General features: G+C 32.3%; 1 protein-coding gene across 2 annotated transcripts in view; it reads right to left on the reverse strand.

Moving 5' to 3' along the window:
* The window catches only part of LOC143246510 (solute carrier family 23 member 2-like), a 392,872-nt gene that overhangs the window by 10,669 nt on the left and 357,335 nt on the right, over positions 1–24,868 (reverse strand). The window contains exon 1 of one of the 2 annotated variants that reach the window (XM_076493334.1): positions 2,119–2,427. The exons of the other annotated variant lie outside the window; for it this stretch is intronic. Coding sequence (XP_076349449.1) covers positions 2,119–2,151 — 33 coding nt within the window. The 5' untranslated portion in view covers positions 2,152–2,427. Of the gene's footprint in view, positions 1–2,118; positions 2,428–24,868 lie in introns of those variants that run through there. 2 annotated transcript variants of the gene reach the window in all.

Raw genomic sequence — 24,868 nt, forward strand, 5'->3', positions numbered from 1 at the left:
AAAAAACTAGATATATATATTTGTTACTATTCATTTTGGTCTAATTTATTTTTAAAACAGACTGATTCAGATGACGCTGCAAATGTACATTTATTTTTTAAAATATATCTTAATCTTTTACTGAAGTTTTTATGATATTAAAATAAACAAAAAAGCAAAATAACAAAGTTCCTAACAAATGCTCTGGGGTAACATATGATGACATGTAATAAACTTCAGAAGGTTCTCAGTTGTATTAACAGATTGCTAAATTAATGTCAACACTACGCAAACGTAAAAAAAATCTAGATTCGTAAAGTTAACTACTACATGTTGTTGATTTTCAAAATATTTAGAAAATATTGTTATATGGGATAATATTTAGTTTTTTAACATCTTTGGTTTTTTTGTTCTTTGGTTCTAACTTACCTCGAGTAACTAGAAAAGTATTTAGTTTCTTGGAAAAATGTAAATACTCAAACAAATTGTGATATAAACAGTTGAGGTATCTTTATTTTGCAAACTAATCCTATCACATCTTACGAAAGCTATAAACAGAATAATAAACACTGTAAACTGTATTGTATGTCATTAAACGCCACGCCCAGAAACTGAAAGCACCAACAACTAACCCCTAACTTTGTAAAGATAAAACTATCAAAAAAATTAATCAATGCACAAACATTATCCAAAATTTACAGAAAACACTACTTAAACCATTGTTGAACACGCAATACAAAAAACTACATAACTTACAGAAACAAAAAATGAACTTAGCCCATCAACTGATATGCTGCATTAAACCAGAGATTTAAACAAGTAGAAAAATGGAAATCAGATTCAAAGAAAACAAAACAAAAAGTCACCTTCACACGTCTTCGAACACTGCAACTCAAATAAACAAAACATAACTATAGAAAACATTCACGCACTTAATAAAGAAACAAACGTGAAATTAAAGAAGCCTTACTTGTACAACAACTCAAGCCCAAATTAAACCAAAACAAAGGAACGCCTTTAAACCAATATTTATAAATATAATCCATCATCTAAGCACGCCCTCTACATTCCTACCCTTAGTAACACAACCGCCTTAAAACATGTGGTCAGCTGTCGGTCAGTTACCTCTTCCTTTTTTTTGTGAACCTGATGATGACCGAAGAAAGTCGAAACGTTGTTCGCTCCTCTACATTGTACTTTCTCTATCCATACCAACTGTTTTTACATATATATTTTTCTGCACAAGTGAGTTTTTCTCGTCTTCACAAACAAATTATTTGTAGTCTTGTTCATACTATTTAGATGTACTACTACGCATTCATTCTTTTAAACTTGCAAAACCTGTTTATCACGTTCCTTAATCAACGTTCTTTACAGAGTTATAGCTCGTCATTTTTATACTTTTTTGATTTCATCGAAATACAGGCGTAGTTTTCAGTTGAATTGCTGAGATAATTTTAAGCAAAATTTGAAAGTATAATAATTATATCAAGGGTATTTGTACAAATAATCCTTGAAGATTTTTTTCGTGTATTTAAATTTTCAATTAAACTAAAAATTCAATAATACTTAATAAGATTCACATGATGTTCGTAAAATTCTATTCTAATCATTTTAAATTAAGAAAACAAAGTTCGAAATAAACATTCAAATTATCTATAACATCTTATTAGTTCACGCCAAGTATATACACTGAATAAAATTATATACGTAAGTATCAGTAATGTCGATATAACCCACTTGTTGAGAAAAATATATGAGTGAAAACGGCTCGTTTGGGTTGAGAAAATGTTTTATTTGGAGGAACAAACAACGTTTCGACCTACATCGGTCATCGTCAGGTTCACAAAGAAAGGAAGAGGTAACTGACCAGAAGCTGACCACATGTTTGAAAAGAGTTGTGTAACCGAGTGTCGGAATGTAGAGGGCATGCTTAGATGTTTGAATGTATCAGGTCGAAACGTTGTTCGCTCCTCAACGTAAAAAATTTTCTCAACCGAAACGATCCGTTTTTACATATATACGTAAGTCTCGTTTGTTAACAGCCTTACAACGTTGTATGACACACATAGTGTAATGGTTTAATATTCGAAATAAATATGATTTTTTATATAAATGAATAAAATTTTATCAACATACCTTCAATTCAAATACCGGATTATCCTGTTCCATGCTTACGAAATATTTTCTGAACGATTTCAGAAGTAATAAATACAGATACTGACAGAATACGTTGACAACAACTGTCGAACTGTGTAGAAAAGTTCCTACCAATCTTCGCGCTGTTATTTACTGAACCAGATATACTGCGAGTGTGTCATATACTACTTACGTGAATCGCTACGATGTAGGAGGAGCTATGAAAACGTAATATCATTAATATGGGCTGTTTAGCATTAATTAAACATTGAAATAGAGGATAAAAAATCTTTAAAGATTATTTACACAAATATTACCCTTGATATTATTATTATACTTTCAAATGTTTTGAATTTCGTGCAAAGGTGCACGAGAGTGATCTGTGCTAGCCATCCCTAATTTAGTAGTGTTACACTAGAGAAAGGCAGTTCGTCATCACCGCCCACCGCCAACTGTTGAACAATCTTTTACCAACGAATAATGAAATTAACATAATCAAATTATGTAAATAGTAGTAGATGAAGATACGTAATATCATCAGATGTGACGAAACTCTTTCTCTCAAAATGGAAATAATTTTAAACATAAAATAGATTTAGTTTTTGATGAATATAAAAATTGTATTTTTTACTTATTTACTGTTATATATTTATTTTTAAATTTACATTTGCTTTAGTTAAACATATGTTTAAAAATGCTGTAACTTATATTATCGAATGTGTATTTCGAAATGCCTGCCTTTTCTCTAAATCTGTAAAAGATTCTTGAGTGTAAGAATCATCCATGTACTATGTGCGAATTTAATGTTCTCGTCACTACCAGTATTGTTGGCAGATGTGCCTTTGAGAATATCTCCCGTAGTTTATATATCCACACGTTAAAAACAGTTGTAAATTGTTGGTTTTATACAGTTTGTATACTATAAACCTCGATAGCTGTGAGTGTGATAAACGTTTATCAATTGGAACCCTGCAGATATTTAGGCATGAACATTCATAGAATTCGGACATCGCAAACAGTCTAACTACAGTGAGTTAACTTTGGACGTTAGTATTTTACGAGGACATTGTATAATATCGACTGTTAATAAATCACGTGAAAGCAGCCAAGAACATTGAATTAGCTTCTACCCGTTAAATCAAGTGTACTGATATAACTCGAAATTAACTTGTTCATCGTAAACCATCGATAAAATATTTAGTTTCAGACTAGAGAGAAGGTTCTTTATTCTTTGCAACTTGGTAAAAATATTATATATAAATTATCATTTCTAATTAATATTTGTAATAACTGATATTATGAATTGTGTTATTGTTTGTATATTGAAGTATGTATGTGTTGAGAAAGAAATATGTGTCGGTTACTCTTCCTGTAATATATCATAAATTTGACATATATCTACATTTAATTAATACTTAAAATTTAATTACAATTTTACACGGGTTCTACATGTATGCTCCCCAGTGGTTCAGCGGCATGCCTGCAGACTTACATAACTCAAAATATTCCCTTTACACGCGCTCAATTCGAAATCTCTAATAGACAAACTAAGAAACATCAGAGACAAATGTGCAGTCTAGTGTTTTTTATCATTATAATTAGTTTTATTAGTTTTGTTGTTTCTATTAAAAATGTGGATTTAAAATTTAATATAATTGCCAATAAAAGTAGGATTTTGAATACTTTTTTTTTGTTTAACACTACCTTACCGAGACGATAACACACACTTTAGGTTGTGTAGCAGAACTGAAATCAGTGTAGAGCAGCTTAGAAAATAAGGTCAGAAACACACATACACGTAAACAAAATAACGAAAATAACTACAGAGTAGTACTATACAAAAGATTATACCATGTACTGATTTTACTACCTTGTAATTCCCAAAAGAAATGTTAATATATGACATTGTTCTTCTCTGAATTAAGTTATTCAATGTATATGTGTAATAGTAACAAAAACGCATTCCACACTGTGGGATCTTGGGTATGATAGAACAGCGATTATCAAAACGTACTATTTGATTTATAGAAAATACTTCAAGAGTTGGTAGTGAGGTCTGCCCTTTACTTATATGTTAGTTAAAAAGTAGTGATGGCTATCAGAGATAGTAATTTTGTAGAAACACAAGAAACTTGTAAAATAAGTTTCAGCGACATCTAGTGTTTAATAATCGAGTATATCATTAAGTTTGACTATTTCCTGTTGTTATTTCTTGTAGAACTTTTGATGTTTTAAATAATGATTAAACTTCTCCTCCTTTACCTTATTAACAATAACATAATGTCTAGTTTCATACAGAAAACACTTAATTTTAGAAATAACAAGTTTGAAACTTTTTTATAATTTCTATTAATACGGTAAAGATAGTTGAAGCCTGAAAATGTCTCAAACACGAAATCTTCTATCAACGACATAATTCTCTACTGAAAGTAAATTACCTAAAACATTTTATGTTTCCAAATGTTCAGATTATTGAATGAATTACATTTAAAATAGTTTATCTTGGTATATTTCTTAAGCTACTCTTTTACCAACGCAAAGTGAGATTGATTGTCACATTACAACGCCCCTACGGCGAAAAGAGTGAGTATGTTTGGCGTGACGGAGAGCCTAACCCGCGACCCTCAAAACACGAGTCGAGTGCCTTAACCAGCTGGTCATGCCATGCCATTTTGAAAAAGAAATCAATTTTAAGTACAACTTCTGCTGAGAGATAAATTTATTTGCTGAGATCATGCGTTTATGTTGTTTTTTTCTTTGTTTTACATAAGATATTATGTTTTCGCATTAACTAGGTATCTCAAACATGTAGTTTATACATGAATGTTTATTCCCACTAATATTGTTATTTTTCAACTTAAGTATTACGTTGCCAACTCACGCAGCTTTCTAAAGAGTTTCTACAAAAGAATCGTGATATTAATTAGACGCAGAGTTCAAATTAAGGTTTTCTAGGAGTAAACATGATTAGTTTATAAAATAAACATGTCAGCTACTTCATCTAATTTGTCGCATTTCGTTCGAGTGATTTATATTTTCCGAGAAACTAAATACCCTTTTGTAAATTATGATGAAACTGAAAGGTATTCTGTACACTAATAGTTTATATTTATTTTAAAAATAGCACAAAACAGTTAATTTTGCGAATTTTCATACTTTTGTTTGGCATAGCGTTGGAATGATTATATTCAGCAGCGTTTTCGAATGGTGAACCTTCTTTCTTCATTGGCAAATTGAAGAAGAAAGGTCCACCGTTCAAAATCTATTGGTCTAAAGTGTTTCTTTCCATTGTTAGCAAAACTTCTTGAACATCATATGATCATATGTTACTCCAGGGCATTTGTTTGGTAGTTTGTTATTTTCTTTCTCTTTGTTTTAATGTCAGAAAACCTTCAACAAAAGTTCAAGGTGTATTTTAAAAATTAGAATTGTAATTTTGGAGCATCCTCGGAATTGATCTGTTTTAAGATAAAATTATTTTTATTTCTTGTTCTGGAGGTTCACACCAAATGCTGTATAGTAACTTAAGAGTTTGCTGTTTTAGAAATACAATCGTATAATATTTTTTGTTATGATATTTCATTTAACTTTATCACAAATTTTACCGAAAATTGGTGCTTCCTTAATTAAATATTCAGGCCCGGAACAACCACTTGATTAAGACACTCGACTCGTAATCCGATGGTCGCGGATTAGAATCCCTATCACACCAAGCACGCTCGCCATTTCAGACGTGGGGGTGTTATAATATGACACTAAATTCCACAATTCGTTGGTAAAAGAGTAGTCCAAGAGTTGGCGGTGAGTGGTGATAACTAGCTCCCTTCCCTCTAGTTTTACACTGCTAAATTAGGAACGGTTATTGCACATAGCCCAGGTGTATCTTTGCACGAAATTCAAATACAAACAAACAAACTATTTCAGTATGCATTTCTTAATAAACAAGTACGTTAAATACCATTTATTAACAGGTGAAACAGTATCCAGCTGCTTTCCTTTGGTAACTTGTTGTGCGACTTTAATGCCTAGTCTTTTAAACTGCAAGAGAGAATGCACTTTGATAGGCCGAAGTAAAATTTGGAGATATAATAATCACCCAATCACTTTTACCCAAAACTTCACTCACTAACGAAACCGGATGATCTAAGTCTAATCAAATTTTTTGGATGTGTCTTGCTTTTAACAGAAGGATGTTTATATTTGAACACATTTTTAAAAGACAAAGAGATAAGTGGGAACGAGGGTAAGCAGACAACAGACTACTATACAATGGTGAAATTGTTTAAAACAGGTGAGTCCTGCAAATAGTGTGTGGTCCTCAAGTGGTCTTTTGTCCCCTTTTATTTAAACTCGGACTGACTAGAAAGTTTTCATAAAACTATGAATGTGGTTACAATAAGTAAACCGGAGAAAATACAACTTTAGGATTAAGGTTATTTTGAAACTTAAAGACTAACCTATAAATCTCATGTTTACATCGACATAGGTTTAAAAGCCTGATTATCTCCCCTGACAGAAAACTCAGTATTGTTATTATTTTCATTGATCTATTCAAAAACATGTTTATAGATTTATATCTAAATGTGACATTTATTCTTAAAGATGTAATATTTTATCCTGTTTCTCATGTATAGGTTGTGAATATTATAAGCAGGACAGACTAGTCGTTCTATAGATTTGGCACTTGGTAACTAAAAAGAAAGAAATAGACTTTCTTCCCCAGATTCTATATCTGGGGTCAATAAAACCATGATATAATACATGAAAAATAGAAATATGAAAAAAGTTAGTTTTTTATATGAAGAGGTTATTTAAACTTTTAATTTTATTTATTGTTATGTACAACGTTATACAATGAACTATCAACACTGTGTCTACTAAACGTATTGAAACCTGATTTTTATCTCTGTAAATGTTCAGATTTGGCGTTGAGTCTCTGGGACTTTTAAGTTCCACTTTATTGTAATATAAAATGAATACAAAATGAGGACCGGCATGGCCAAGCGTGTTAAGACGTGCGACTGGTAATCTGAGGGTGTTTGGTTCGCATCCCCGTCGCGCCAAACATGCTCGTCCTTTAAGCCGTGGGGGTGTTATAATGTTACAGTAAATCCCACTATTCGTTGGTAAAAGAGTAGCCCAAGAGTTGGCGGTGGGTAGTGATAACTAGCTGCCTTCCCTCTAGTCTTACACTGCTAAATTAGGGACGGATAGCACTCGAGTAGCTTTGTGCGAAATTCAAAAACAAAAATTCCTGGATAAGGAAATCTAAACCAGTGACTGGATTAAATTGTCTGTACACGAAGATCTGTTCCGGCTGTGTTGGTTGGTCCAAGGGTACCTGCAGCAGTTAGTATAAAACAAATAACCCACGCAGTAACTATGGTAAGTAACACCTGAAAGTAACCTTGGAGTTAATTGTTATTCAACATTAAGATGAATTTTATAACTATTATACATTTGTTGTATTTTCACTTTTATTAGTAATGTCTCAGATATACCATAAAGCAGTTTATTAGCATTAAGTCTGATGTTATTGTAAGTTGGTTTAGATACAAACGAAAAAAATATTGCTTACTAAATAGGGTACAAATCAAATAGTTAACATCTAACGTTAGGTGAACATTGACTCTTTAATTGAGTGGTAAATGAAATTAAAAAAACAAATGCGCGATACATAACAATAAAACAAATTTAAAGTTACTTACTTTGAAATGCTGCTGTAATATTTATTTTATACATAAAATACAAACATGTGCGATCTTGCCTTTGTGGTACCTGCTTTATAATACGTTCCTTGTGGTTACCACTTTGTTATATCTCGTAGGATAAAACAGTATAAGTTGGCTGTATTTAAATTCTTTTGTTTTTTCAAATATGCAGCAAAATATTCCTTAGTAGCACTAAATTATTTAGGGATTTGTTTTTAATTAAATTAAATTATTGAAGTTTTGGTATATATTTATCTATAGGTGAAATGAGCCGTGTTTAAAATCGATACTCACTGGAAAAGTTGTTTGATCTTCCATCCTTTTAAGACTACTTTTGATTAAGTGTCTTGAGACATCTACGAGTCTCAATTCAAGAAAAGTGTACAGAATATACTGCAAATGTTTTATTCGTTGCGGCTATTGCATAGAAATAGAATTTCAACAAAGCTATTTTCGTCATATCTGTTCAAGACGACTCATTTTGTTCAATCAAATTATCGTTCGCTATCGATACTGGAAAAAATCCCTCAGGGACTGCTAGTACAGCGAATTGTCTACTGATTTACAACGCAAAATCAGGGGTTCTAATCCCATCGGTGAGCTCAGCAGATAACCCGAGGTGGCCTTGCTATAAGCAAACTTCCTTTTCCTTAATGGACTGCATTAAGAACGTTGTTTAGAAAAAAATATAATAGGCCGAACGTAATATATTATGACAAGTATAACTGATTATTTTCTTGCTTCTCGAGCTGATCAAAGGTGTTTTAGTTCTAGTAGTTAATATTATAATATACATACCTACCATAACAGTACTATTTTAATGTATAAAGCTTTAACTAAAAACTACATTTATATCAGGTTACATTAACAAAAGATAAAACACAATGAATGCAAATAACACTTTTAAATATTTAGATCTTAACTGTTTTGTGTAAATATACAAAACTTAAAGCATATACTTTTATTTTAAACAATAAATTTACGCGCACATCAGCTTGTCTATAGGCTTACAAAGCTAGAATCCGAGTATGAATACGGTGGTGTTCAGACTACGGACAGCTCATTGTCTTTCTATGTGCTTAATTTCTAACATCTAAAAAAAAATATTAAACCACATATATAGACAAATCAACGTATCTGAAACGTGAGAAAAACATTTAAATAAATTACTTGTGTTACTTAATTTGAAACGTACACAATACATGAAGTGGAAACATTTACTGTTGAGCTAGAAATATTAATGTCTCACACATAAGCGTTGAGGTCTTGAGTTAATACATTTACTTTTGTGTAAGCGTTTTATTTGACTGAACTATAAACACAACTCAGTAATATTTCAAATCACAGATAGCGATGAAATTCACAGAAATTGATCCATTGCACCTGAAAAAATATGTTTTTTTCTTCAAATATATCGTCCACTGAATAGAGTGGAATAATAAATTAGTACGGTGTTGTTGAAATACCATATAAAACTGGTATATATCCTTTCTTTATAATTTAATTAAAACACCTTTCACTTATCTGAATTGCTTAGAACATATTTGAAGTGATTTTTCATTGAAATGTGAATAAGAAACTATATGTTTATTAATTTTATAATAATAGCAATATCTCATGATGTTCGGAACGACTGTGGCACATACTTATTTAATGACAATAAGTTCTGCATCCAAGAATCTGACCCTTCTCGTGGTTACATAACATCAACAATATGTTTTGTGTCAGGTTTAGGCACCCTAATCCAGTCAACATTCGGTACCAGGTAAGAGCCTATATCATATATCTAACTTCATAGGATTAAAGTGGAGAATATTTGAAATATCAAAAAACTGTAATATTCTAAAATGAAGTCCTTGTTACGTACTTACGCTGACGTAAAGAATCGAAAAATATATGACAAAACCAATTTTTTACACATCTACTGCTTTATATATTGTCTGTAAGGAAGACCCAAACATAAACATTTTCCAAATCAACTTTTGGACCTGTAAAGAAAGCTGCAAACGTGATATGGTTTCATAACACCTTTCTCAACATCCAGATTCGTCGCTGCGTTCGACGAATTAACGGTTATGTTTTCGTGCAGAAAAACAAACATGAATACGTTATTACTTATTCATCTCTTTATAGAAAGAGTTGAACAAAACAAATATGACACGGAAACTGTTTTAAATATGGCTTATATAATGTATCAAAAAGGAATTCCACTTGATTATGTTGATCGCTGTTGCTGGTTCCACGTAGAATGACTTCGCATCTATCTATGTGTTCGTGTGTTCTCATTTATTAAATAACGCTGTACTTTACACACGGGATACAACTTTTTTTTTAAATGAATGGTTTCAAAGTCATGTTGTTCTGTTTTCCTTTCTTGAACAATGCCAATAAGTCATGAAACTTAATATTTTTGAAAACCTACATCACATTTGAACACATCTTTCTGATCCCTGTGTATGTATATCCTGCGTTACTACCTACGACATGAGAAGCAACATAAATATGTAGTTCATAAAAGTATTTTTTAACGCACCTTTGTATGAACTGTAGTTGTCTTGTTACTTGTAACGTGCTATAATTTTATTATACATCAGGTAAATTGATTTTAAATATTTGGTTTTCTTGGATTTTTATCATTAAACATCAATTAAAAAATAGATAGATATATTTCTTAACTTACGTTCAAATATCTAAATAAAAGCAATACGGACAATAGTTTACATAGAAATGCAGTTATTTTAGATAACTGAAAGTGTTACGCTAAAAGCTGGTTTTATTAAATTTGTTTTAACCCTGTGGCACATCTGCTGACAACATCCCTGATTTATTACAGCCAGTTTTGTTTGGTTTGTTTCTAATTTCGCGCAAAGCTACACGATGGCTATCTGCGCTAGCCGTCCCTAGTTTAGTGGGCACAAAACAAACTTTTGTATAATTTACCTGTAAATTGTTTATGATGTAGCTCCTGATATATTTTACTAGATATTAGCCGCTATCATTGTGGCATCCATCTTTGAAATGGTTGTTGGATTGGCAGGCGTTATAGGAATAATACTTTGGTGGTTAGAATCGAGGCGTTCGATTCTACTCAGTGAATTCAGCAGATGGCCCAATGTAGCTTTGTTACAAGAAACACCCGCGCGCTTACATTCATTTGTTATAAAAAATAATTATAACTTCCTTTTAGAAAATGAAAACCACAAAAAGTAATAGTTTTCGGAAGTTAATTTATGGTCACTTATTTTAACTAAATAATTAATGACTTTATTCTGGGAGATAAGTGAAAAACGTCTTTTTGTTGACTTTAATCTGCTTACGTTGCTGAATGAAGTATCTAATATATTTCTGTATAGGTTTTAAAATATCTACAACAATTATTTGATCCAAGCGATCATATTCATCGTTCCCTTCAAATCACTTACAAAATGATTTACGCCATACTTTTGAGCCTGTTGCTATCAGTTACATAATTTATTTATCTTATTAATTCTGGAAACTTATTTGGATAAATTTCAGGCTTCTTAAAAATTCAATGCTTTGATTTGTCTTAATAAAGAGAAACCTTTGAGAAAAGTATTAATATGGTTCATCCTGTTTTAGTTTTGATGTTTAATAGAACTAACACTAATACACAACTGATGATGTAGAGTACATAAGATAAGTACCAAGATATGCAGTAGTTACACGACTTTCTTATATTATCTAAGAAATATCGTCGTTCTATCATCACTAGAAAACTACATTTTCTCTGAAAGCGACCTCATGTACAATCAAGTAAAATAATATTTTGAGGAAATACAGCGAAAGAAATTTAGTTCCCAACATTATAAATAAACACACAGTACCCTTTCACGTAAGACTGTAAACAGGTTAACCTTGAGAATATTAAATGCTAAAATCAAATTTCTGTTAATTATCACCTTTTAACACTTATATAAAATCCTTGTAACAAGTAGTTTTTTTTTTTCAGTTTAGTATTCAGTGTTCTAACAACACAGCATTAAGATAGCTGTTTATTGTTGTTTGTTTTTCACAACAATTTTCCTTCTTGTGCTATTTTCCCAATACCTTGCAAATTATTCCTGGTTGCAGTTTCAGTAGAGAAAGATGATGGAAGATCATAAAACATCGTTTTTCAAGCTTTTTCCAGTAAGTATAGATTTAAAACACAGTTCAAACACATCACTTTTAAATAAACACACACCAAAGTTTAGTGCTAAAAAAATATTGTCCAAATAATTGAGTGTTAGCGAGAAATATTATGCTAGAAGATTAGAAAAGAACCCTCAGAAATGAAATTAAATAGAGTCAACTATTACTGTGGTAACTGATGAGATAAAACAAAGTTTTATCTTCAACAAAAGTATCATGAAACAAGTACTACCAAGTAATGATATACATGTTTGTGTTTAATATACGAAGTAAATATTACACTATATGTCAAAATAATAAACTTTAAATTTGTTTTATTTTTATGTATCCCGTATTTGTAATATAACAAAGCTAATGTTTAATATATTTTTACTAATTAACTAAAGAGTTAATATCTACCTCAAACTAACTGTTAACTTTTATGGTTTGTAACATATTCAGTAAGCACCATTACATTAATAATAAAAGTGAAAAATAACAAATGTATAATAATTAGAAAATTGGTTTTAATGTTGCATAACAAAGAACCCCAAGGCTACTTAGAGGTGTTACTTACCACAGTTACTTTGTGGGTTATTGGTTTATACTAACTGCTGCTGGTGCCTTGAGATCAACCAACCCAGTCAGAACTGATCTTCCTGTACAGACGAAGTACTCCAGTACCTGGCTCAGGTTTCCTTATCCAGGAAAGTAGTTATAAAAATATACATTAAAATTTAGATTTTTTTTTTACGTTATGAATTTGTAAAATTATCTGTTGATCAGTTCTTTTAATATACAACCTTGTTATCCGTTCAGTTATAATGGAACTAATTAGTTTAAATCACTTTTAAACATATATTACGTTAAAATCAAAATTATACTAATACAAAGTCAGTAGTGTAAAAGCTATAGAAGAGTTTTATGTTTTATTTTACATGTGTTTTGTTAAATCTGTTGATGCGTATTGTAAAAATGTCACGTTTGAAAAAAAGGTAGACAATTACATCTTGATTTTGGTCTTTCAGGACAGTGTTGTTTACCAACAGTCAGTAGCTTTGCTGTTTTTGGAATGTTTTCAGGTATATTAGGATCGGTATTGGGATCAGTAGGAGATTACTACGCATGCGCACAACAAGCTAGAGCAGCTACTCCCCCACCTAGTGGTATAAATCGTGCAATATTTGCAGCAGGAATATCCTGTATCGTCTCTAGATGTGAAATGACTTCTTGCAGTCAAAACATTGAAGAATGGGAATAACAAGGTATACTCATGTGCTGCCATTCTAAAATAGATACGGACCACTTGTATTTCAATTTTGAATGTCATTATGAATTCCTTTAATTTATTATATTATGATACATTACTGCTGATATTTTAGAATGTTAAACTTGTGTAAATATGGTGACCGCTGATATTGCAGAAACGTAAAACTCAATTCACTTTTTCATTTGCTTGGTTTCTGCACCAATAGGTGACTATTCGACAGGTTATTCAGTATGGTGCTGTTACCATGATGATTTTTTGCAGTTCTGGAGAAGTTTGGAGCCTTTTCAAACATTATTCCTGAACCAATTGTTGGAGGAATAACACATGTACTGTTTGCAATTGTGACGGGAGTTGGATTGTCCAAAGTGCAATTTATCGACCTTCACTCATCGAAAAATATTTTTGGGGATTACCATTCCACAGTGGTTTAATGGCCATCAAGGTATTATTGATGTAGGTACGTACACTTATTAGGGTGATTGAAGTGTGAGAAAGGAAATTTGTTGAAGGTTTCGAAACGGTTCCTGAAAGTACCTGTTAGATTATACAGACGTTTCAATGTTCCACAATTTTCAAAACAAACAGAGTACCGAATGTGGAAATATATATTATAGATGTTAACCTCACACAAAATAAAGATTCTTATAACATTATAAGATGGTTGAGACTTATTTATTTACCAGAGAACGAGATCTTCAAATTGTAAAATATTTTTTATGTTACAATGGGCTGGTAATCCTTAATGTATCTTATTATTAAAGTATTTATTTTGTGATATTTGGGGAATGACGTAGCAAAACAACTCCTTACAGTTGTTTTGAACACCAGTGTATTTGTTGGTGGACTCATTGTGTTTATGTTCCATACCAGGTCATGAAACATTCTTTCGAGACATCGTGAATAAACCGAATACCTTGCAATGTGATATGCAACTCCGTTGAAGTATTGTTATTGGTGTTTTTATAGCTTTTTAGCCTCAAAATATTAAGTTACTTTTATACTTTATTGTAGCTGTACAAAACATTGCAATTTTTTTCTACATAACTATCGAAACAAAAAAACAGCTTGCATTTCTTATACAACATTTCGGACAATTCATTCGCCTATTTCCATTTTAACCTAGTAACTTCATAATACTATATTTGAACTGTTTCAATCAAGTTATGATGTAATGATGTTATATTTATTATACTAATATACAACGTCATAATTATTTATACCTCAATTAATTTTCAAAATGTTCTTTGAAAAGAAAAAATAATTACCATTATATTTCAAATTATCATTACTCTTTCAACTGACCCCTGGTGACAAAGTGGTATGTCTGCGGACTCACACTGTTATAAACCGGGTTTCGATACCCTTGATATAGTTTGGTGCTTAATTCCAAACAAATTAAATAATCAAACTAGATAAACTAGGGGGTATTTTAAATGTCTTTTAATATTACAGTAACAAAGACCAGAATGGCTATGGACACAAAATGTCTCGGAAACATTTCCGAATTTCTACAATTTATAAAGAATAAACAAGGTGCTCAACAGCTGGGAATTCACAAAAACATATTACGCTTGTCTAAATGTTTGTTTCTGTAGCTATTGTTAATCACTAAGGTACGCAATGAGCCACTAAGTTGTGAATGTTATTGGTATCAAATCAAGAATTTTATGCGTCTCAGATTTATGTATAAGCCACTGAGGGACTTTATGTAAATATATGTTTTGACGGCGAAAAACATTAAACAACTTCCTACAGTCTTGAAGACCTTGAGAAGACATCAACAAAAAAATTGATTCTAAGCCAGACCAAATGACAGGAATACTTTGAAGTAAAATACATGTCAGAACTGAATGAAGGTTCTACTGTATCATGTATTAAAGGTCCAGAATAAAAATTAAATCCTTACTGGTATAATACATATGTCAACATCACAAGACGATCACTGAAATAAAACGATAAGTTAAAACTCATTCCTTCTTCAAGTTGACGGCCCGGCATGTCCAGGTGGGTTAAGGCGTTCGACTCGTAATCTGAGGGTTGCGGGATCGAATCCTGGTCGCACTAAAAATTCTCGCTCTTTCAACCCTAGGGGCAATATAATGTGAACGGACAATTCCATTATTCGTTGGATAAAGAGTAGCCCAAGAGTTGGCGGTGGGTGGTGATGACTAGCTGCCTTCCTTCTACTCTAGTCTTACACTGCTAAATTAGAGACGGCTAGCGCAGATAGCCCTTGAGTAGCTTTGCGCAAAATTAAAAAAAAAATCTTTAAGTTGACATTAGACAATTTAAAAACATTCTTTATAAAAGTTTGTATAATGTATTACTGTGTATTTTACTCGTTGAGTAATATTATTTAATATATTGTTCTGTATTAGAAGTTTTTAGCAAATGATAATTTTGCTTTTATATTTTTTATTGTTAGATAAGTTCCTTAAGAACCTCAATTAAAGTTTGTTTATAAAATATTTACCAATTCTATTCATCACCCCAGTGGGTCAGCGGTATTTCTGCGGAATAGCAACGCTAAACACCGGGTTTCGATATCCGTGATGGGCAGAGCACAGATAAGCTCTCTATTACACATTCTGTAATAAAGCGGGTAACCTCTCCAAAACAATGAAACTCGCAGATTTCTTAATTCAAAATAACAACGTCTATTGATCTTCGATTCCCACAATATTCATTTTATGTTACATAAAGTAAAACCTAAAAGTCCCAGAGACTCAGTTATGAGTCTGACAGTTTATGGAGCTAAAATATAGGTTTCAGTATGTGTAGTAGATACAGCGTACAACTTTGTACATAACAACAAAAATACATAAAACACTTGACGTCTTTCATATAAGAAACTTATTTTCCTTCATATTTCTGTTTTTCATATGTTGCATCATTTACGTATTATGCACAGGTGTAGAATCAAAGAATGTCTGCTTCGTTTATTTTTTGCTACCAAGTGTTAAACCTATACAACGACCAATCTATCCTGTATATAATATTCTCAACCTACACATGAGAAACATGAGAAAATATTAAGTATTTTCACAATAAATATGACATTAGGTATAAATTAATAAACACGTTATCAAATTGATGAATGAAAATAATAACACGTTTAAATTCCTCTCAAAACTAATAAATGATAATATGAATGTATCAATTTCAGGAACAGACGAAGAAAGAGGACTTATGAAATGGAGAGAGCAAAGCCTTGAACATAATTTTTCTCAAGATGATCAGTTGAAACTGTCGTCACCTTCAACCTATAGCCTCCCGTTCGGCATGAACGTAACCAAAAGATATAAAATTTTCAAATACATTCTTATCAGTCCAACATACAACGAGAATATTTTTCTTGATAAAGTGAGACCGTTATTTAAAAGAGTTAAACCTAAAAATAATTACAATAAGTATCTCAAAACCTCGAAAGTAATAAAAAAAAAATTCATTCTCTTATAAGTTACAATTGATTACACATGGACTCTTGAAAGTAAAAACGTACTATGACCGTCTCTTCACTTACAACATTTGAAGAAATGTCACTATACGTGTGTGTTAGTTTGGACATCTTCCATGATTTGATATGTTGTTAACAGACAAAACAGTGAAACAAGAGCAAATAATTACTAAGTAACTATCTTCTACTGAATAAAGATAACTTTCATTTTACCTTCATTAGTTTGATTAACAGTTATTTTTATAATATTTACACAGTTGTTTCTTCTGTCTGTGAAAAAGAACTATGAAACGAAAGTGAAACTGAAAATACGCACTGCAGCGTCTTAAGTATATAGAAAGAAGCTAAGAAGGAGCTAGCATGAGGTACCAGTATATGCTAGAAGAAATCAATGTAACACCAGTTTACAAGTAAACCTTCATAGAAACAAAGTTTACCATGATATATAGTAAGTCTTGATGTCATGCCATGTACTTGCGCAGGGTCTCTGAAACTGTTCTGTTTAAACAGTAACAAATATTTTCATTTATCAGTTTTGAAATTTATACATCTTGCTCTGTTGTAACTTAAAGAGTGCATAATTCTTCTCATGATTCGTGGCATGCGCACATCTTACTGACTCCAAGAAATAACAAAGCACAACTTTAAGGGCCACTTGGGTAAAATAATGTCATGTCTATTGACTGACTGACAGACCATACAATATAGTAGAGTGATACGAGTGGTAAAACAGGTGATCCCTCCAAGCGGTCTTCGGCTCCTTTAGCAGAAATAATATGATTTGAATTACACTTTGACACATGTTTTGGTAACTTTTCTGATTCACCTATTAGTTAGGATGTTTGACTTACAATCTATCGGTTATGGGTTCCAAACCTTTCATCGAATATGCTTGCCATTTCAGCTGCAGAGGCGTTAAAACGTCCCGGTCAATCTCTCTATCCAGGTTCCCCTCTGATAAAGCGATAAGTCTACTGATTTACAACTCTACAATCAGAGGCTCGATTCCCTTATGTGAATACAACAGATAGCCCCATGTGGCTTTGCCATAAATACACACACAGACACACACACACACACACACTCTATTTGCATCCAAGTGGCACAGAGGTATGTCTTAGAACTCACACCACCAGAAACTGATTTTCGATAATCGTGGTGAGCAGAACCCAGACAACCCATTGTGTAGCCTTGTGCTTTATTCTTTATTATTATTATTCTAAACAAACAAGCACTATCCCGTAGATAAAGAGTAGCCCAATACTTGGCGGTGGGTGGTGTTGACTATTTGCCTTTCCTCTAACATATAATTGCTATATTAGGAAATTCAAAGCAAATCAATCTCCCACTGGCACAGCGGTAAGTCGACAGATTTACAATGCGAAAATCAGGGTTTCGATTCCCCTCGCTGAATATATCAGATAGCCCGATGTGGCTTTGCTATGAGAAAACACATACATTCAGAGGAAACCATTTGTTTCGAAGTCTTGTATATGCGAACTTTGAAAGCAATGTTTTCCTATTTTATGTTATTTTCATTTTACAAAAGCATATCACTGAGTATACAAACCTATGTGTTGATAAACATTATTCATTCTGTAGTGAAACAAATTACCCTTTCTTACTCGGTCTCGCTAGAGTTCCCAGAGTGTGCAACAAGGATCCATGGTTCACTTCTCACTTCCGTAAAAACGCGCTACTAAATTTGTAGAAATATATCCATGCATTAAAGGAGTAACAATCGAACTCCTCTGTTCAGTGAAACACGAGTCATATAAGACTTGGAAATGGGTGTTATCACTGTTATGTTTTCCTGTAGTTCACTAATTCAAAACTACAGCAAAATGATAAAATAATTGTAGGCAGAGATTATAGTAATTTTCATTCTGTACATAGAAGTTATAATAGTCTTCAGGTTGTACATAGAGGTTGCACTAATTTTAAGTCTTTAGAATATTATCGATTAATGTTGAAAATAAACATTTGTAAAGTATTTTAACGTACTAATATAAGTGTATTTTTGCTGTGAAGTCGCTTTAAAGTGACAGTAATTCCCATTATTTTTTGGTAAAAGAGTGTCCCAAGATATGACAGTGAGTGGAGGTTGTGATGACTAGCTGCCTTCCCTGTACACTTGCACTAATAAATCAGGTTTGATTTTTGGTTTGTTTTGAACTTCGCGCAAATCTACACGATGACAGTTTGCGCTAACCGCCCATAATTATGCAATGTAAGACTAGACGGAAGACAACTAATCATAACCACCCACCGCCAACAGTTGGGCTACTATCTTATAAATAAATAATGAGATTGATCATCATATTATAACGCCCTCACGGTTAAAACGGAGAGCATGTTTGGTATGACGAGGATTAGAAACCGCACAACTCAGATTACGAGTCGAGTGCGTTAACCATGTGGCCATGCCGGGAAATAGAATAAGGTATAGATAGCGCAAATGATTCTTGTGTTGCTTTGCGCGAAATTCAAAACAAACAAATAACACTCTCAGTCATTGAGTCAAAATAATTGGTAAAAATTCAATATACTTTTTATATGTTACATTTTCAATAAAATCACATTAATTAGTACACTGGAATGGGCGACAACTGCCTAAAGTAGAAAAAATATAATTTTAGAATACGACATCTTCTTCTACATATATTTTGTTCAATGGGAAGTTTCTGCCATTCAAATATACGCATCACAAATATTCTGCCTAAACAGTCTACCAAACGAGATATAAACATACACTTTAAGTGAGAAAAACGTTTTCATTCAGATATTTCGAGCGTACTCTTTATTTCGGGCTTAATTGTAATTCTAATGACTATTGGGGAATAACTTTATTACATGAAATAAAGACTTTATTAAGTTGAGTAATGAGCATCATGACAATATTGTAACATAGATGGCAGCACCATAATTAAACAATTAAATAGAGATGGCTAATAGCAACAGCTAACCATTTTTTAATGTAGAACTGTTGACGACAAATTAATTAAGTAGAAAGTTCACGCAGTGGTTAAGTTCGGCCCTTATGTATCTCTATACAGACGAGTTTTTAGAGGATGTTCTCGACGGTATCTTGAATATTTTTGACCAATTTATAACTAATAGATGAAATTGGCTTTAAATATCCTAAGTGGTTTTGATTAAAATAACATTATTTCTCGAAAGATTTTGCAAAATTCATTTCTTTACCAAACTAAATAATTGCGTGTGGCGAAAAGTAAAAGTTGCTAAAACTATTTTAAGGAACATCGCTATGTGTCTTCAATGACTTTACAAATTTCTAAAACAAAATTCCCTACCTTTCGCTTCTGGTTGCACCACGACTTAAATGAAAATGTTCTGATATCAAACATTTTTGTAAAGTCATCGTATAGCAGTTTATTGTAAGTGCTCACAAGTAAATCATAATATGTGACAGAAGAAAGCCTGTTTAGTGGAATGAGCGTTCGTACATGTGTGAAAGAAAGTACCAGCCTTTTTCAGTTCAGGGGGAATTTGAGTGAAGGCACGTATACGTAGAAAACATTGAGGGGATAGAAGGAGTAAAAATGAAAGTTCCACGAAGTTTCTAAATTGTTATAACCAACAATAAGTCCTCACACAGAGAAGAAACGTAAATACAAGTTCTCTGAGAAAGATTGCATATTACTATATTGGTCACTTTCGGCTCAAGTTGCTGGTTCTGACGCAATCAATATCCACATAACCCACGTTACTTCCCGGACAAAGTTCTATCTATAAGTTGAGTGTGTGTTTGTAACTTTTCCAATGTGGCCGTGCGTGGAGAAGGAACAGACCCACAGAGAGAGACACTTGCGCTTTTATATATATATATCTAGATAGATTGACGGAAGAATCTGAAGAAATTCACACCATATGTATAATATTATACATATATTTACATTACTGACCATTGTTCCATGGAGAGTTCAACATAAAAGAATAACTGTATAACACAATTCTCATTTTCCGAATTTTGTCATGATATAGTGTTTAAACATTAGATTGTCGTTGTATTAGATAAAACTAGTCGGTTAATTATCTATAGTAATGGCTTTGCTGTCGTTTCGTTAAAATATCTAATTTACGTTCAATATTTTTTTTTATAAATAGAAAGAAAAAACACATCAACAATAAACTAAGTTGTTGCTAACAAAATTTTCCAGTCCGCACAAGGTTTTATGAAACACTACGGCTTCCTGTTTCCTTTTATTGCTCTCGAAAAGTTTACTCTAACATGTTCGGCGCGTGGTCAAATTGAATAGATCTGGTCTTACTGTTATATTGACGGTGTATTTATGAAGTCGTCTAAATCATTATCTAAGTACTTATTGAATGAATGAAAATTTCACTCTTTCAACGAATTTTCATCGAAGTAAGTGAATGAGTTTTTCAGACAAGCGTTAAGAAAAAATTAACGAATCTTGTCGCTGTAATTATTTCAAAAAAAACTGTTCAAACTGGATTTCCAATAATTTTTTTATTTTACTGAAATGTGTGTTTGTGTGTGTGCAATTTTTGTGGCGAAACCACATCGGGATATCTTCTGTGTCCATCGCAGGGAATCGAACCAATTGTTTTTAGCGTTTGAAATCCATATTTATGCTGTCCCAACGAATTTCTTTCTGAAACCGATACTTGTATATACTTATATATACGATGTGCTACTTTAAGCATCTAATTATAATGGGGAGTAAGCTAATAAAAATTTTCATGAGTAATAATATTGATTCGGGTGTAAACGTGCCCAAGTTTGATATTGTTGGTGGCCAAATATATAGCAAACGAAAAGAATATGAACAAGTACAACAACAAAAAAAAACGTTTTTATGAAGACAAGTGGGGTTCAATATTTATAACTCACCTATATAGCTGTAGTAATACAGAAAGTTTTAATGCTACAAAATGAATTGAAACAAGATAGTTCAGACTAAAAAATGGAGTTACTTAAAATTTGAAAAAAAATTCATTTAACAGTTCACTGTCATCTGCAGCAGCTTGAAAGGTGTCAAAACTTGAAAATGGGCCCCCCATAATTTGACAGAAGCCAACATCAGAGTGAGAGTGAACATTTGTACTTCTCTGCACTCTCGTGAACGTAACTCACCTTTTGTGGACAGGTTAGTAACTGGACATGAAAAATGGATGTATTATAAAAATGTTAAACTTCGCAGATAATGACTCAGTGCAGATAAACTGGCTAAAGCATAGCCCAAAATGATCCTCCATCCCAGGAGTATCTTGCTACGTGTTTGGTGGGATGTTGTTGGTGTGATCCACTTTTAGTTACTGCCACTCAATGTAACGATTACATCAGATTTCTATTGTCAACAGTTAGAGCGCTTGAATGTTGCACTGAAATAAAGAAGGCTATCTTTGATCAATCGTAAAGGTGTTGTGTTACACCAGAATAATGCACGACCCCATACAGCAAGGATCACATATATTCAATGACTGAGAATCTAGACTGGGAAAAATTCCACATCCTTAATTTTCAGACCTTTCCCCATCTGATTATCATCTATTTCAAAGTTTACAGATCCATCTTGATGGAAAAGAGCTTTGAACACATGAAGATGTCAAAACTATCCTTTCTGCAGTCTTTTTCTCGAAATCCTAAGAATTTTATAGAAGTGACATTCAGACTCTTGTTAATTGTTGGCAGGAAGTAACTAATGATAATAAAACACATATTGTTAATGAAATAACATTAAAAGCGTTTGAAATCCTTTCTCTTTTTCTGAACTTAAAATCGTGCGTTACTTAAGGGATGACCTTATATAAGTAGATATTAATATAACATTATTAATTATCACTGGATCAATACTAAATTCGATCAATACTCCGTCTTCTATGTAAAGATATTGACCTAAAATAGGTTAGAGTTCGTTGGTAGTTCTTCAAGCAAATAATGTTTTACACGTGGATTGTTTGTTTCGGATTTCACATGAAACTACACGAGATCTATCTGTGCTAGCAGTCTTTAATTTAACAATGAAAGATTAAAGGAAAGGGAGGTATTCATCAACACCCAACGACAACTTTTGGGCTACTTTTTTACAAGTAGTAATGGGGTTGAATATCATTATATAACGCCTAGATGGTTGAAAGGACGAGCATGCTCTGTGGGACTAGAATTCTAGCCAGCGATCCTCAAATTGCGAATGAAACGCTGTAATCACCTGCTCATACGAAGTGAAAGCAAGATTATAGGTCCAAAATGCAACAATATACGACGAACATGTTCGGAAACAGAATTTGAATTCGCGAACCTCATCGCGAGTCAAGTACCCTAACCACCGACCCATGTGAGCTCCACTTCTCTATTTATTACATTTTGTGTTTTCTTTGTAATTCACAATAACTGTAACTCTGAATTCGTTTATTTTTTTGCCTGAAAACGTTAGATTTACCAACACAAATGTGAGCAAGGGCTTAAACTAATATTGTGCTTGTAAGTACATTTAGCATTGTGTACACTTTCGTAGTTGATCGGTAATGCTATAAAAATTAAACATACCATATTTTCATAACGAAAGTAAAAATAAACTTAAGGGTTTCCAATAACAGCTAAAATAATCTGTGTACTAATCACGACCCACAGATTTAAAGTGGAATACCATAACCACTTCGACTCATTTGGGCCAATTTGTTATTTAACGTATTTTGTAATAAATTGAAAAATATATTATTTTGATTTATAGTGAAAAGTGAGATTACCTAAACTGATCATATTTTTGTGGGTATTGATGTTATACGGCAGATTATGTGTTACCCTCTCTCTCTACAAATATATATATATATATATATATATATGTATATTTGCATAACGGGATATCTTAAAACTTTGAGAAATATATCATTCGGAGTGCTTCATTAAAAAACATCTTTCCTTCTTCGAAAAAATATTATCGAGGATGATTAGATAGGCTATTTTGACACAATGGCTATAAAATGGAAGACTAAAACAATTTTTCCTACGTTAAATTATAATTTGTAAAACTACAGTATTATTGTCATTATTACAATAACGGATTTTATTCCGGCCTATGTAAAACGCATGTTTTTTCAATAAATTTTAGCCACTTTGCAATCACCATAACATGTTATAACTGTGACGTTACTTCTTTACCTTTAGATTGAAGTTTTATTCCAAGAAAACCTCACGTTAATTAAATCATTCATAAAAATGCATATTTTGATACTGAATAATGATTGTCATTAGAAGTGCTCAAATTAATGAGTAACTTAAGTTCTAGATAGTAAACAGACAGCCTAATTAATCAAAACGTAAATTTTATTCGCGGTATCAAAAAGTTCATTTTCCTAAGAAACTACAGTTCAAAGACATTCTATGAGATATTAATTTTGGACAAAGCTCTGGTGGTATCTGTAATTCTATTGGTTAACACGTTTACTACGTCATATAAGCGTATTGTGTAGTAGTTTAATGTTAGTGATTTGTCACATCTAAAACTTTCTAATAATACATTAAGTTTGAAAGATGGACTATCTTGCTCCACAATGACGAAAGATTTTATCAGTCACTCCAAGATGTAACAAGTACAGATCGGGAAGGAATATACTGATCATAATAAATAATCCTACCTCTTTTAGTACACCTGTTGACTGAATAGCGGCATATAACTGAAGTAGCGGCATATAAGATAGTTTCATATAGTGTGTTCTTGAGGTGTAACGAGATGGAAGAAGCAATAAGTGTAATATTAACGGATGTGAGGAAGCTGTTTTACATGATTTAGATTTTTTTATCTAACGTACTTAAATATTTCTCTTCCTTTTACTGTAAATGTCGTATAACGTTTAACAACAGAAAACTGACTTTTCTCTTTTAGTTCTACTTATCACATGTCACATACCATTTAAGTCAATGTTTAGGGTTCTCCAGTGGCAAAGCGGTATGTCTGCAGACTCACACTGCTAGAAACCGGATTTAGATACCCAGGGGTACCAGAGGACAGATATCCCATTGTGTAGCTTTGTGCTTCTTTCAAAACAAACAAAACAGTGTTTAGTTATTTGTGAAAGCAAGCATGGCAATTTCTTTTGGTAAATAGACCAAGGTTTATAAATTATCTGTGTGAAGCAGGTCTTTGCTCTCTTAGTATAACAATCACAAAATATACGAGAGCAGTGAACTGGTTA

The sequence above is a fragment of the Tachypleus tridentatus genome, chromosome 3 (genome assembly GCF_004210375.1).
Source record: "Tachypleus tridentatus isolate NWPU-2018 chromosome 3, ASM421037v1, whole genome shotgun sequence".
Lineage (NCBI taxonomy): Eukaryota > Metazoa > Arthropoda > Merostomata > Xiphosura > Limulidae > Tachypleus > Tachypleus tridentatus.